We start from the raw sequence: 14,263 nt of genomic DNA on the forward strand, positions 1-14,263 counted from the left end.
CTGGAGGTCAGATGGGAGATTCAGCAGAGCTAAATATAACACAGGAGCAGTTTCCTCCCAGCATCTTAACACTGAGATCAGTTTTCCTCCATTTCCGCTAGTAAAAGCGCTGTTAGTTTGTTAGTTTGTAAGTGCTGTTGCAACTAAAAGCTTTTAGTTCCCCCATTTGTTGTATTTAAATTGAAAAAGAACATGGTCTTTTATATGCTGAGTAAGGCTTATATTCCAAAGCCCATGATATCTGTATAATTTAAAAAATGCATCATCGTCAGTTAAAAACATTAGGTTGTTTTTACTAAAAAGCTAATTTTTTGGAAGGTTTGACAGCAAGGGGAAGCTTAAGCTAAAATGATCTTAGTGTCAAGATGTTTGTGAAGCACCCCCCTGTATGAATCCCTACAGCAGCCCCCCCCCCCCCCCCCCTCTGCGTCACCCTGGGTCACCCCGTCCTCATCACAGGTGCTCCGGGTGGCTCTGCAGGCAGGAAATCATCTCCTGGACGGGTTTCCCCTCGAAACAAATCTGATACACGGCCATAAACAGAGGGAACCTGGGGGGAAGGGACAGGGTCAGACGGGACGTTTGAGGGGAACGAGAGGGTGCAGCAGAAATTAGCAGTTTATGGCAGAAGCGTGGTAGAGCATGGACAGAAATGATTAACAGATTTTGGCATGTATTCAGAGCATCATCCACTTTAAAGGTGCCATGTGTAGCATTTTTAAACATCAGTATATCATTGTCAGATTAATTGTAATACCTTAGTATAATTGCTGTAAACAAAATGAGACCATGACCACTGTCTCAAATTTAATGTGGTGATGATTTATTGATGCTAAAATGCTACATTATAGCACCTTTAAATACCACTAAGAAACGAGAGATAGAGAGAGAGACCCGCTCATAGACAGGGAGACAGAGGTAGAGAGAGAAACTCTGTACTGACTTGTCCACCAGGCCCTTCTGTTTGAGGATGTGGTAAACCTCAGCCGAGGTCGCAGGACCCTGGAGCTTCTGCCCATTCAACATCTCCTTCTCCAGCTCCTCTATGCTCTGACAGTGGACAGGACAAGCAGGTGGTACACATTCACACAAAAACACCAAACATGTTAATTCTGCGACAGAGGAGTGGCCCGGATGATGAGACAAATACACATACATGAGACAAACTGAAATGGTTGAACTTCAGAATGATACGTCACGGGTTATGGTGCAGATGCAGCAGGTAAAAATGGCCAACTCCTCCCTGAGTTGTTAGTGCAGTAGTGGTTTGTTTGTACTGCGGTGCTGATGAAGGATGGAATTGCCCACAAAATGCCACCAAACAAGTCAAAAATGAATGCTGAGTTCAAGTGCTATTCTATACATTGTATAGAATACACTACATGCAGCGATTTCTCATCATGTCATCATCTAGTGGTAAAATGTTGCCCGCAGTGCTGTTGAGCCATGCTTTATACAGTACTACTGTACAGAGAGATTCTGTAATTCTCCATGCAAATTACATTTATTTTTATTTAATTAATTGGTTAAATTTCATTTAGCGCATTAGAACTTTTACGAGTGTCTGCCTGTATAAAATTGATGTATTTTGAACGAAATAGCGATGCACTGTCCACAGTATGATACTGTTCTAATGGTTCTGATTAATGCCAGATTACTGCCTGGCCCTTAAAAAGGCCAAAGATCTTCACTGTCATCCAACAGAGCTATTCTGACTCCTCTGTCCAGGACCTGATTTCTCCTACATACATTCAAAAACTCATCAGGGGTGTAGAAGTTCCATCAAATTTGTGAAAAATGTAAAACTGTAGACCTATATTACACCTATAATACAGTCTGCATGATTGGCCTCACCAGAAAAAACAGTGCAACAAGAAATCACAAAAAAATGTAATACTTGACTTAATTTAAGACTTTAAATGCTATATACACACCTGCATTCAAGACTATTTCAGGCTTTGGATTTAAGTAATATGATTTAAGACATTTTTTAAAGATTACTTTTGGGGGATTTTTGCCTTAATTAGATAGTCACAGTGAGAGACAGGAGAGAGAGAGAGAGAGAGAGAGAGAGAGAGAGAGAGAGAGAGAGAGAGAGACAGAGAAGAGGATGACATTTGAACCCAGGAGGACGCTGCTCTTACACGGCATCCCCTTAGCCAACTGAGCCACCAGGACGCCTGATTTAAGACATTTCAAGACTCTTCCAGGACCTCGTAGCTCGTACCTTCCCGGTCTTGGCGAAGGCCTCGGCCACCCGGCGGTTGCGGCCGCCGTAGCAGGTGGTGATGAGGTCGGCCACGCCGCAGCTCTCCAGGAAGGTCGCGGAGGAGACGGAGCCGTCCTTGGAGAAGAGCTTGGCGAAGGCGATCATCTCCATCAGCCCCAGACGGATCACGGCCGCCTTGGTGTTGTCACCGCAGCGCAGCCCGTCACAGAAGCCGGCACCCACCGCTACGATGTTCTGGTGCCAGACAGAGGGAGGGAGGACACACAGACACACATGCAGATCACACTGATCACAATAATGTTCTGGTGTAAGGAGTTTTTTATTTTATTTTTTATTCTACTGTTTATCTATTACAATATGTCACATTCACAAGACTTCATTGTATAGGATGATCTGATGTAAAGACTGGACTATTTAGAAAACGACATACTTCGCAATTGCAACTGATTACATGCAGGTAGTTTCGATAATTCCAGTCATTTGTTACTTAAAATCATTTAGAGTGAGATTCTATGTGAATTCAACATATCTAGAAAAAAAAAAGATTGTCAAAGATAATTTCATACTTTTTTATGGTGTAGATAGATAGATTCAGATAGTAATGGATTAAAGATGTGTTGAGAAAGATTTCTGATGATTTGTAAGCATGCTCTATAGATACACAGGGGGTGGACAAAATAATGGGAACACCATATATAAAAAGGGCTTTTAACTTTGAAGCAACAAAATCACAATTACAAAGGCACCCACACAAGTGAATCATGTTAGTAGTATGTGTCAGCTTCGAAGAAGGTCTGACCATCATTACTTGTATGAGTTTTAAAAGCAACATGAGACAACTGACACAGCGCCAAATAGCCAGTGCCGGAATTGCAGGTGCATCGGTCACAAAAACTGCAAGTATTTATTTAATATGACAAGGGGAACAGACTTGAAAATTATAACATACATAGAAATATTCTGTAGCCTTTCATGTGAAAGGTATGAAATAAAAGAAGAGAAGGTATGATTTAAACCTAGGAGGGAATACCTAGGAGGGGTTTCAGGTATAGTCCTAGTTTCCTCAGGTGTGTGTGTGTGTGTGTGTGTGTGTGTGCGCGCGTGCGGTAGCGTCTGTACCTTCAGAGCTCCACACAGCTCCACTGTGTCAGCATCGTCCACCACTGTGATCCGGAAGTTGGGCGTCTGCAGCAGCTCTTTAAACAGCAGGCCGTTCTCCAGAACCTTACTGCCTGAAAACACCACAGGGCCACATCAGAGGAGTCCGTCTCTACTGTGTACCAAAATAAAGTCAGGTGCAATGGAAATGGTGGTTCCTGTGGGTTTGCCTTTCTTCCCCACTGTACCATTTCTTAAGACTTTACCACCTGCATAATGCTATGATTGTTTCCCCTCATCTTGATATTTACATGGATGAGGGGATATTTAAGTTATTATCTACCAACACTACATTCACCCTGGCCCAAACCTCATATCACTCTATGGTTTATCTTGACAACTTTATGTTTAGGTTATTTTGAGTACACATATTAACACTGAGCATAATAAAACAGCACAGACAGAAAGATATTTCAAAAGGTTATGTTCAATAGCATATGAATGGTCTTATAGATATTCAAAGTAATAGCTGCCAGCGCTGACTGCATGTCAGTATCTCTTTTCCATTACAACAGTCACCACATTGGAAACGAGCATTGACTTCCCTGTGTCATCCATGATCCATGTACTTTTGTATGAATGCTGTGTGTTTTACGAATCACTGAAATAAACTACCTAAGGAAGTAAGTAACTAAATAACCAGGTAACTACTACAAATGTGGTCAGCTGCCTCCTTTCCTTTCCCTTGCCAACTTTGAAGTTGAAAGTTATTTTAGCAGTACATTTGCAATGCCTGACCATGTTAAAGCACCACAGCCACCAGGTTCTTACCGATGGTGGTTTCACAGAACTTCTCAGCCGCCACCTCGTTGGCGATGTTGGCCCCCATGAGGACGCTGACGTCGATCCCCATTTTCTCCCGGATGATGTCAGAGATCAGCTTCAGCCCCTCGGGACCCTCGTCGATCCCCTGACAGAGAGAAACAGAGAGAGAGAGAGAGAGAGAGAGAGAGAGAGAGAGAGATGTGAGAAGTGTGAATGAAACGAGGAGGCAGGAGATGAGAGCCAGAGACGTGTGAGGGAGGAATGGAGGGAGAGATGTGGCAAGGTGATGGAGAGAGGTGCTGATGTTACTTTGTTGTCTGCAGTTGGCTGGTTAATGTGTGTAGAGCAACTGACTGACATGCATATACAGCATGTGTGTGTAAGTGTGTGTCAAGCAGATCCAGATCCATTAGTCCAAAATGCATACAGGTCATAACGTTTATCACCAAAGGGAAGAAAGAAGAGAAAAAGATGGAGAGGAGAGGAGGAGACAAAAGCAGAGAGAAGCTGAACAGTGAAATAAAAAGATCTTAAACGATGGTTGCATCCTCCACACGCTGATCCTCCACAGATTCCCCTGCCGGTGCTGATGTTGACTAAATTTGGTCGCGCAGCACAGACGCACAGAGTGACGCATGAGGACAACAAACAGAGGTAATGAAATATTGAAAGGCCCCTGTCAGACCGAGGGCTCTGAAGTGAAGGAGATGTGCTGCGCTGAGACAGACGGAGCCGGCTGGTGACTGACATTAAATCAGACACAGAGCGGCTCCATTATGAGTTCTCTCTCTCCATGCTGAGACACACTGGTGCGTGGAGACATCAAGCACACACACGACAAATACAAACACAGATACACACAGTTTCATTAAGGTTTCCACAACCCTGCCGGTCCCAACTTTATTTGAAATTCTAGTCAAGATCCGAAAGTTTCCAATCATATCAAATATGTCTTGCTGAATTACAGGGAAATATGTATAAAATGATGCACAAGACATCTAGATGTAATGGTGCAGCCATAAAAAATTGAGTCTTCGTTTGAATATTGCACTCAATATAAGCCTGCTATAGCTTCAATGAAGCACTGGAACAAGCAGATACAGAATATGTATGTGACGTTGTCGTACAGTATAGAAAAAAAAAATTCTAACTTTGAAGCTACTTAAGGGGAAAATTAAGGGGAAAGTCAGGGTGCAAGAGGTTCAATTTAAGACTTTAATTAAAATGACATGAAAACAAAGCATGTTTACGTCCTCTAAAACTGATTTCAAGACTTAAAACCCCATCTTTAACTATATTAAAGACCTTTTAAAGCCTATGATTTAAGACATTTTAAGATATTTTCTTCAACACCCTGCAGACGCCCTCACATAATTGCAAACTGGCCTCAGTCGTGATCCCCATCCCTAAAAGGTTATTCGAGGTGTGGCTCACAAGGCTCTGGCCTAGTTTAGTGTGGGCTTTCCAGTATTTGCTCCATTCACAGGGAGAAATCTGGGCTAAGTCAAGCTTTGGTCATCCTCTTTCAAAAATGAGCCTCCATTCAACTACACCAAGGGTTTTTAAGCAACACAGAAACACACACACTCCCTCTCTCTCTCTCTTACACTCTCATACACACACACACACACACAGTCCCAATCCTCTGGCACCTAAACCCTGATATGTTATAAATCCCCGTGTCTCTATAATGGCCCAGTCCAGAGGCTTTAATCAGCTTTTTAACCTGGATAGAACTGAGGATTTATCTGCTCTAACATGCACACACACATAAACAAGTTTGAGAGTGTGTGTGTGTGTGTGTGTGTGTGTGTGTGTGTGTGTGTATTAGGCTGCGTGTTGTCATGGCTTTGATCTGGGCTGCAGTCTGACTCTGGATAATAACACTCCAAACTCCCAAACAAGCCCAAATGTCCAGAGCAGACACAGCCTCCCCTATTATAGTGGAATTATATGTTACATAAAAGGGTTTTCAGCACATTCAGAGTCTGCAGTCGCAGCAGCGCACATCTCTGACACAGCCGGCAAATCCAATCTGATGAAAATTGCGGCATCAAGACTTGAAACATTGCGCGTTTGTTAAATAGATCTTATCATAAGCAGTATTTGTAGTCCTTTTTAATAGGATTCTTCATAGGATTCTGCAAACATCTACAAAGCCATGTGTGAAGATTCACGTTTTGTTGCTTACGCTTGTTCCTTCAGGAATTTGTAATTTTGCGATGGCACAATCAACAGTTTTCCACAAATACTGCAAGGGCTTGTGATTTGAACCATTTTCCATACATGATCCAGGCCATAACTTTCATAAAGCAATGCCATTTAATACAACACAGTCTAATCAAAATACACTTGTAACAAACATGTCACAACTGTGCCTTTTGACTTATAATTGCTACTAATCTTCAAATTGCAAACAGAAACAGATTTTTTCAGAAAATCAAGCATGTCTAGTCACATAAAACTAAAACACATTATGATATGACAACTTGAATCTTGGAGGGAGTACCTGATACAATGTTACAACTTGTATGATGGGTAGTTGTGGGAATAGACAACTGCTCTGACATGTCCAGCCTCCAGACTCGAGCTAAATATAGATCCCATCACTGTTTCTCCATTGTCTTCCTGGCAGGGGTGTGAAACACCTCTGAAATGGCATTTTCACCACGTGACACTACAATTCTCTATTGAAACCAGAGACTTCAATCGAGATTTAATAAGAAGGGGAAACAACATGGGACTCTGCCATAAAGGGCCCATTGTGGAAGTGCTACCAATGATGTTGTGAAGTATTACAATAACATGGAAATTCAAAGAGTCGGAAGATGAAAGGTTTCTTATGTTGCTCACTTGAGAACTGAGTGTGACTTTTAGATGGCCTAAGCATAAAATCATAGACATACACCATGAACAACTTAGCTGACGATGAAATTAAATAGTTTGCATACTTGATGTTTAACAGTTTTGCAACATCAGAGCAAGGCAGACTCATTTGGGACAAGTCCTTGCTTAAAGCAATTTAGGCAAACTATTGCATGTGCAGCTTTTTTAAGAATTTCATTCCATCATGTGGGGAATCATGCTGGACTGTGATCCGTCTTTGTAGGACAAGACAGGTTGCACAGAGAGTTGGGAACTGGGCTACATAGACAACTGTCAGATAAAATGTCAAGAATTCTGCATCTCTTGCTCTTTATGGCATTAGGGAGCTGCTGATATTCAAGCAATGCAGATACAGTGAAGTAGAGCCGCTGTATGAGTCAGAGGCTAATATGATGCAGTCAGTGTGTGATACAGGAGCAGCTGAACCAAAGCAACACTCTGAAACAATGTTTTTACCTTTTTCTTTCTCGTGCGTCCCCATATTCTCAGAGTATTAGTGAGTTTTAATGAACCTGGATCACAGAGTATCGTTGCGTGGATGTTGTATCATGTAGGAAGAGCTTTCAGATGCGGTGAGCTGTTTACAGTACAGTTTCAGAGTGTCTAATATTCGGGGGGTGCGTTACCTTTATGAGCGTGATTCCCCGGGCCTTGGAGGAGACGCAGCCCACCATCTCATCACACAGTTTCCTGATGAACTGGTGCGGGACCACGAACACCAGCAGGTCCGCTCCCTCCGCAGCGTCTCGCAGCTTCGGGACAGCCACCTGGAGAGAGGAGGGAGAGGGTGTGTTTCATGTGTTTGGTTAAAGGGGGAAGGATGGGAGGAAAGTGTGCTCTTCCGATCCTGTTGGCTGAGGCAGAAAAGGAGGAAAGCAACCTGGGATAGAATATAAAGATTTTTGGGGCATATGAATGTCAACATTCCTCATTTTCTGGTACGTTAGTCAAATTTTGCACGAGCTCAGACTGAAAAATACGAGCCAATCCCTTGTGGAAATATAGAATTACCATTCCTGAGAGTAACTGGTATAAAGCACCACAGATCAGCTGGGCTGGTGAACATGAGCATGCAGTGTGCAGTTTACTGATGTCACATTACATGACTTCTGAAGTTCAAATTTTTCACACAGTTCTACCTCTCTCGTCTCTCTTACCACGTTCTCTGGCAGTTTGTATCCCGGCAGGTACTTGACGTTCTCATGGTCCGTGTTGATGATGTCAGTGAGCTTCCTGCCGTTGATGTTCTCTTCGTACACCCACATCTTCACCGTGGTGGCGAAGCGCTGCAGCGACCGGGCGTTGCTGCCGATAATCCTCGCTATGGCCGAGCCCCTGGAACCAAAGGAGAGGTCGGGTTGCTTTTACCAGCGCTGCTTTCAGTCCCCGGCTGAATTCAACTGAAAGCTTGTGAGGACGGATGCAAAATAGCCGCTGCAAATGACCACTGAGGGGTGCTGTGATATCAAGTGAAAGCAATGGATTGATTTGGAAGCAGGATCTCTGACACAGAAACTTGACATTTACACATGATAAGGATGCACTTACAATAGTATGTTACTGTATCCCACACAAAGAGCTTGTAATATGTCAGAAATCAAAGCAAAGATTTGATTTTCTACTATTTTCAAACCTAGGAAGACGCTCAATCCCACTAATGGAGAAAAAACTCAAACTGATGGTCTCAATTGATATTGTTTAGTATATGTGATGGATGGGATCACTATTTGTTGTTGGATGATATGTAAAGTTTAATATTATGGTTTGTATGAGATGTGAAAAGTGGTATTGATTCGGTACATCCTTATATACCAAGCCAATGGAGATATTTAGGCATATAAGGTCTCAGACTGAGCTGATATGCTACAGACCAACTATAAGCCTGTACAGCATGAAACAACAGCAAGGATGTAAAGTGCAAAGTGTGCAGGCTTACCTTCAATTTTTTTATATCCTGTCTCAGTTAATTTGATTAGTGCTGATAGAACCTCTTCCAGGCATTCATTGTAGTAATCTGACTAGGTAATTATAATAGGATTTAAATGCATGCTGCCTAATAGCTGGGCTGTAGGGTGGCTGAGTGCAGCGGTTCCCAATCATGTGCCACGGAGGGCCAAGAGGGTTCAAGCCCCCTTGTCAGCAAGTGTCTGCCCTGCTGTACTGCCACTGAGCAATACACTGACTGCTGCTCTGTTTGCTGACCTCTGACCTTTCCTATGGATGCCAGCAGAGCAGCACACCTACATCTCTCAGCCCAGAGCAGCCTTGATAAGGAGGAACATGACCAGACATGCAATAAAGCGACGACATGATCGGCCCACGTCATCAGAGATTTGCCCAACAGATCGCCTGCAGCGCGAGCCCTGCACATCATGACACACTGACAGATTTGACAGCTCACCAGTTGCCGGAGCCGACTATGCACACTTTCAGCGGCGAGGCCATCGAGGACGCTACCGGGTTCAGTCCAGCAGGTTTAAAAGTTCAAACCAGACGCCGCTTTCACCGCGACTTCCCTACCGGAGACACAGCAGAGAGAGAGAGAGAGAGGCAGAGAGAGGAGTGAGAGGCAGAGAGAGGAGAGAGGCAGCGGGGGAGAGCGGAACGCATCTAACACAAGCGCCAGCGGGCGGATGGACGTCGCCTGCTGATGACGTCACACACAACGCTGTCGGGAATTGTAGTTTTCGTGTGTTGACGTCAATTGTTTGTAGCCTCAACATTGCGTAACACAGTTTGGGTGACTTGATGCATTGCCGAAACAATGGAGTCGAAAAACAATTAGGCCTAGTAGTAAAGACTAGTTATATCCTATAATGCGCAGACAGAAAACAACACATTAGATTGTTTTCTTCACAGTAAAGAGCTATAATAATCCTAGAATAATTTTAAAAAATATCATGGCAAAATAAGTCTCTATAGGAATATTATGGTGATATCATTGGAATATTATAGCCTGGTAATTTATTCGTTAGGGTTATTAGTCTCTGTCCAATTCTGCCAGTTAACTCGAGCAGATAAAAGGCGAATATGAATCATTTGCACAATGTTGCATGTAGACCTATAGGCTATAAATGATTCAGGCTACACAGCGTTTTGTCTTTGAGGCTCATTACTTTCCATCTGCAAATTCTGTGAAACTGGGCTGTAGAAATAGCCTTGGCTGCAAAAAGTGTATTTGTACATGAAATATATTTTGGACAGTAGAAATACATTTCTCATATAGCCTCATCATTTAGAAATACATTTCATTCATATAGCCTCAGTTTCATCCTATGCATTGTTGACATAAATATGCAACTATGCCCAAGATATTTTGGCCACTCAAAAACTTAAACTGTATTTGGAATAATCTGCATGTTATCTACGTGTACAAATAAGCATATTTTGGCCATATGTGTGTATATTTCTGCAGGTTATCTCCTATAGGTATCACTTTAATATTTTTCGTTTTGCTGTGATCCTTTTAAAATGAATCATAGGATTGCCTCTCTTTCATAACTGTGGTATACAGTATGTAGCCTACTGCATTCCTTTTGGCTGGTTGGAGGGGGAGTATCCCGAGCTGTGGGGGGAGTGACCATCCCGGGATTTCCAAAACAAAAAACGCAATAACGTCAGAGGGAGAGAGAGAGAGAGAGAGAGAGAGAGAGAGAGAGAGCACCGCAGCAAGATAGTCGGAATATCCCACCTGCCTGTCAACACTGCCACAGTCACACCAGGCTGTACTGACTGTAGTGGAAGGAAGCTCCTCACATCTCTTGCATCCATCCTGCATCACTTTGCTGAAAAGCTGCATTGATTTTTTATTTTTTTTTCCAATTAAAATCGCTCTCTTCTTCTAGCCCTGTGCCTCCTATTTGAAAAACCTGAAGATACCCAGCATAGATCCAGTCTCACTTCCACGGGAAAACGACCCGAGAGAGGGGCCATGAACCGGTCAGCGCGCCAGGGGAACCCCCCCGCCAGAAGCCCCAGGATGCAGGAGAAGGACCGGGGCGGCCGGCCGCACAGCCCGGCTGCAGGTGATCGCCGAGCGGGGTCCCGGGCCGGGGACGGCGCCGCAGGGTCGAGCCCCTCGCAGCACCCCGCCGCCCGCAGCAAGCGGCACCTGGAGGGGGTCCTGAATAAATACACCAACCTGCTCCAGGGCTGGCAGAACAGGTAGGAGTGATGATAAAACAAGACAATAATGATGACTGTCATGTCAGTTCAGGCTGATTCAGTTTCATTCATTTTCTGAGCTTTGCAATGCCCCTAATGAAAGAAAAAAAAAATGTAATTGATTTTGAATGTGTTTATAGTCACCTAGTCCTACTACACGGTGTGTTTATCTCCTGTGGTGACATTGTAATATTCCTATAATTTTCTATAGGGACTTACAGTGTTCTGTGGTGCTCAATAATAATTCTATAGTGACCTTGTAGTACTTCATAGTATTATTTTATTTCCTATGGTGTGACTATACTATTCCTATGATATTCTTACAGGAACTTACAGTATGTGTGCGGTGCTCAATAGTAACTTTATCGTGACCTACTATGGTATTTTCATCTCCTATGGTATCTGTATCATTATATGGACATACAGTATAGTTTTGCTCTGATATTTGTATAGTATCCCTCTAAAATTTACTATAATAATAATGCTTTTTCATAAGGGGGAATTGAGATTTATTCAGTTTAATTAATTAACAGACAAGCCCTAATTTTGTTTTAATTTCTATTTGTGAATGAATGTGAATAGCCCAGACTCCAGCTGGATGTTCTGAGATTCATTCACAGCAATGTGAGGAATCTTATTGGATATCACGCTTGTCTGTTTGATTTCCTCACAGAACATAGTTCCATCTCCCAGGAGTTTGGGGTTGATCGATGGGGTTGGGGTGCACTTCACCACTGACACAGACAGGATGGTGTATTGTGTTGTTAGGCAAGTCTTATGTACAATGAGAAACACAACAGAGTGATAAGCAGGGATCCATAACAGATGATATTTCCAAATGGAACTTCAAGGTCAGATTTGTGACAAGGCCAATGTTCATGCTGAACTATTTGACCAAGGTTATGTAAGGGTCACGCAACATATGCCTAATGTATACTGTAGCATCAGTTTATCTCTCCATCCATTAATCTGTCTATCCATCCTTCCATTCATACATTTTTCTGCAACATGAATAGTCTGATGCTTCATTTGAGTGGAGATGTGTGTGGGTGTCCCAGTGTAAGAGTCTGAAACACTGAATGAGTCATCCAGTAAATCAGGAAAGCCCCTGCACTCCTTCCTTGAATCTCAATCCTTCCTCCCCCTCTCCTCTCGCTCTTCCTCTGCCCACCCTTCCTCTCTCTCTTTCTTCTCTCTCTCTTTTCTTTCTCTCTCTCTCTCACTCTCTGTCCCAGTGGATCGATATGAAAAGCATCCAGACGTGTAATGAGCTCCATGATCACACTTTGACAGTGTGTGTGGTACTGTCCCCCCCCCCCACTTCCACACACACACACACACACACACACACACGCACTCACCCACTCATACAGTTGACTCATACAGTCAGGAACCCTTGGATGGTGTGGAGAGAGAGAGAAAGAGAGAAAATAGGGTTTGAACAAGTGTGTGTGTGTGTGTGTGTGTGTGTGTGTGTGTGTATGGTCTGAATATTGGAGCCCTCATCAAAACATATCTCTATTTTTCACAAAGCCCTGATCTCTGCTTTCATTTCCAATTCTGTCAGAGCGAGCTGAGCCGGGAGACAGACGGCGCGGCGAAGCAACAATGGCATGTTTGTATCATCGCAGTGATCGCTGCTTTATTGTTGTTCTCACTCTGTCAGGGGGGATTTAGTTGTTGTTATTTGTTGTGACAAGGCGGTTGACACAGAATCCGCCAGAGAGTTATAGCTGCTTTCAGTATGGCTGCCAAACATACGTCCTTGATTAATAATGTAGTCTTTGTAAGTCTTATTCAGTTGGACTGGTACACCCGCACTGGAACTTTGTGCAGCTGCGAACTGTGGTGTGAAGTGAGCACATTATCTAGGATACTGGAACCAGGACACAGCAGCACAGCAAGTGATATACAGTCGGCTGCAAACGCACTAGGGCTGTCTGATGGAACTGGTTCATGTGAAATTGGTTCAAATCGGTGCAGGTGACTCTGCTCTCGCCTCATATTCGTGCAGCATAAAGTATATACCAGAAAGAACCGACTTCACACAAATGTCCCAGTATTTTGCCCCTGACTGTTTAGTATAATTCCAATGAAAAGGGAAATTTAGTTTTATTATGTCAGTGATGATACCTCGCACCCATGGTGTGTTATAAAATACAGGTGGCGTAATGATTAGGGAGACCGTCTTTCAACTGGAGGCTCAAACCTTGGCACGCATCCACCCTGCTGAAGTGTCCTTGAGCATGACACTGAATCCCTACCAGCTCCAGTGGGTACTGTTTGTAGCTGACCCTGACCTTTGACCTCTCTGTGGAAGGGGGGGGGGGGGGTGAAAAGAACATTTCCCAATGGGAATCAAGGAAGAAAACTGTATGCAGATTACCTCCACTATCCCAGCTTAGTCCACATCTGTGAAAGTTGAAACTCAAGCAAGATACTGTGGTGTACCCTAAGTTCCAGTTCCACCTAATTTTAAGATCAGGCTACTTTGAGAAAAAACTTTGAGGAAAACTATCTCCACCCTGACCTTCTTAAAATCCAAACTTAGAGCTAATATTAGAAATGGTCAATCTGCAGCACCGCGATGAACTAGTTGAGTTTAAATCAGGTCAGAGTCTTGTCGTGTGTGTGTGTGTGTGTGTGTGTGTAATCCTCAAACTGCCAACAGATGGGAGCTTTTTACTGCTAAGCTATTACATTAGCTGTTACATCTCTCCTCCCTGTTCTTTTGCTTTATGTTTGATGGCTCTGGCATGTGACATGACACATTCGTTCCCAACAAACCGGCGTCTTCCTTAAAAACGGCGTGTCAAATCTCTCTCTCTCCTTCGCTACCTCAGTCTCTTTGCCTCTTTTCCTCTCTCATTTCTTCTTTTCCCCCTCACTCGTGACTGTGATTTCTCTCAATTCCCTCTATCTCTCTCTCCCACTCAGCTCACCTGACTGCTGCTGTCTCTCTCTCTCTTTCTTTATCTCTCTGTGTCTCTCGCTCTCACAGGCACATGCAGCTCTTCTTCTTCTGCTGCTCCTATCTAAATGACTTTCACCAATCTCCAG

General features: G+C 43.4%; 2 protein-coding genes across 2 annotated transcripts in view; one reads left to right on the plus strand and one right to left on the minus strand.

Moving 5' to 3' along the window:
- Positions 1–332: 332 nt before the first annotated feature.
- On the minus strand, positions 333–9,594 carry gpd1l (glycerol-3-phosphate dehydrogenase 1 like). The gene is made up of 8 exons (XM_071912009.2): positions 9,441–9,594; positions 8,197–8,374; positions 7,666–7,806; positions 4,160–4,298; positions 3,350–3,462; positions 2,228–2,464; positions 944–1,050; positions 333–550 (listed from the first exon to the last, which is right to left on the minus strand). Exons 1-8 carry the CDS (start codon positions 9,482–9,484, stop codon positions 454–456), a joined length of 1,056 nt encoding a protein of 351 aa, XP_071768110.1. The 5' UTR covers positions 9,485–9,594; the 3' UTR covers positions 333–453.
- A 1,376-nt stretch (positions 9,595–10,970) lies between these two features.
- osbpl10b (oxysterol binding protein-like 10b) overlaps positions 10,971–14,263 on the plus strand; it is a 61,562-nt gene continuing 58,269 nt past the window's right edge. Inside the window, exon 1 of the mRNA XM_071911996.2 lies at positions 10,971–11,203. Within this exon, the coding sequence (XP_071768097.2) occupies positions 10,971–11,203 (233 nt within the window). The remainder of the gene's footprint in view (positions 11,204–14,263) is intronic.

The sequence above is a fragment of the Centroberyx gerrardi genome, chromosome 12, assembly GCF_048128805.1.
Source record: "Centroberyx gerrardi isolate f3 chromosome 12, fCenGer3.hap1.cur.20231027, whole genome shotgun sequence".
NCBI classification, from domain to species: domain Eukaryota; kingdom Metazoa; phylum Chordata; class Actinopteri; order Beryciformes; family Berycidae; genus Centroberyx; species Centroberyx gerrardi.

Coding starts and splice junctions, on each gene's coding strand:
- gpd1l (XM_071912009.2), bottom strand. CDS start 9,484: ATGGCCTCGCCGCTGAAAGTGTGCATAGTCGGCTCCGGCAACTG. Junction 8,375..9,440: donor ATAGTCGGCTCCGGCAACTG/GTGAGCTGTCAA, acceptor CTTTGGTTCCAG/GGGCTCGGCCATAGCGAGGA. Junction 1,051..2,227: donor CCTTCGCCAAGACCGGGAAG/GTACGAGCTACG, acceptor GTCCACTGTCAG/AGCATAGAGGAGCTGGAGAA.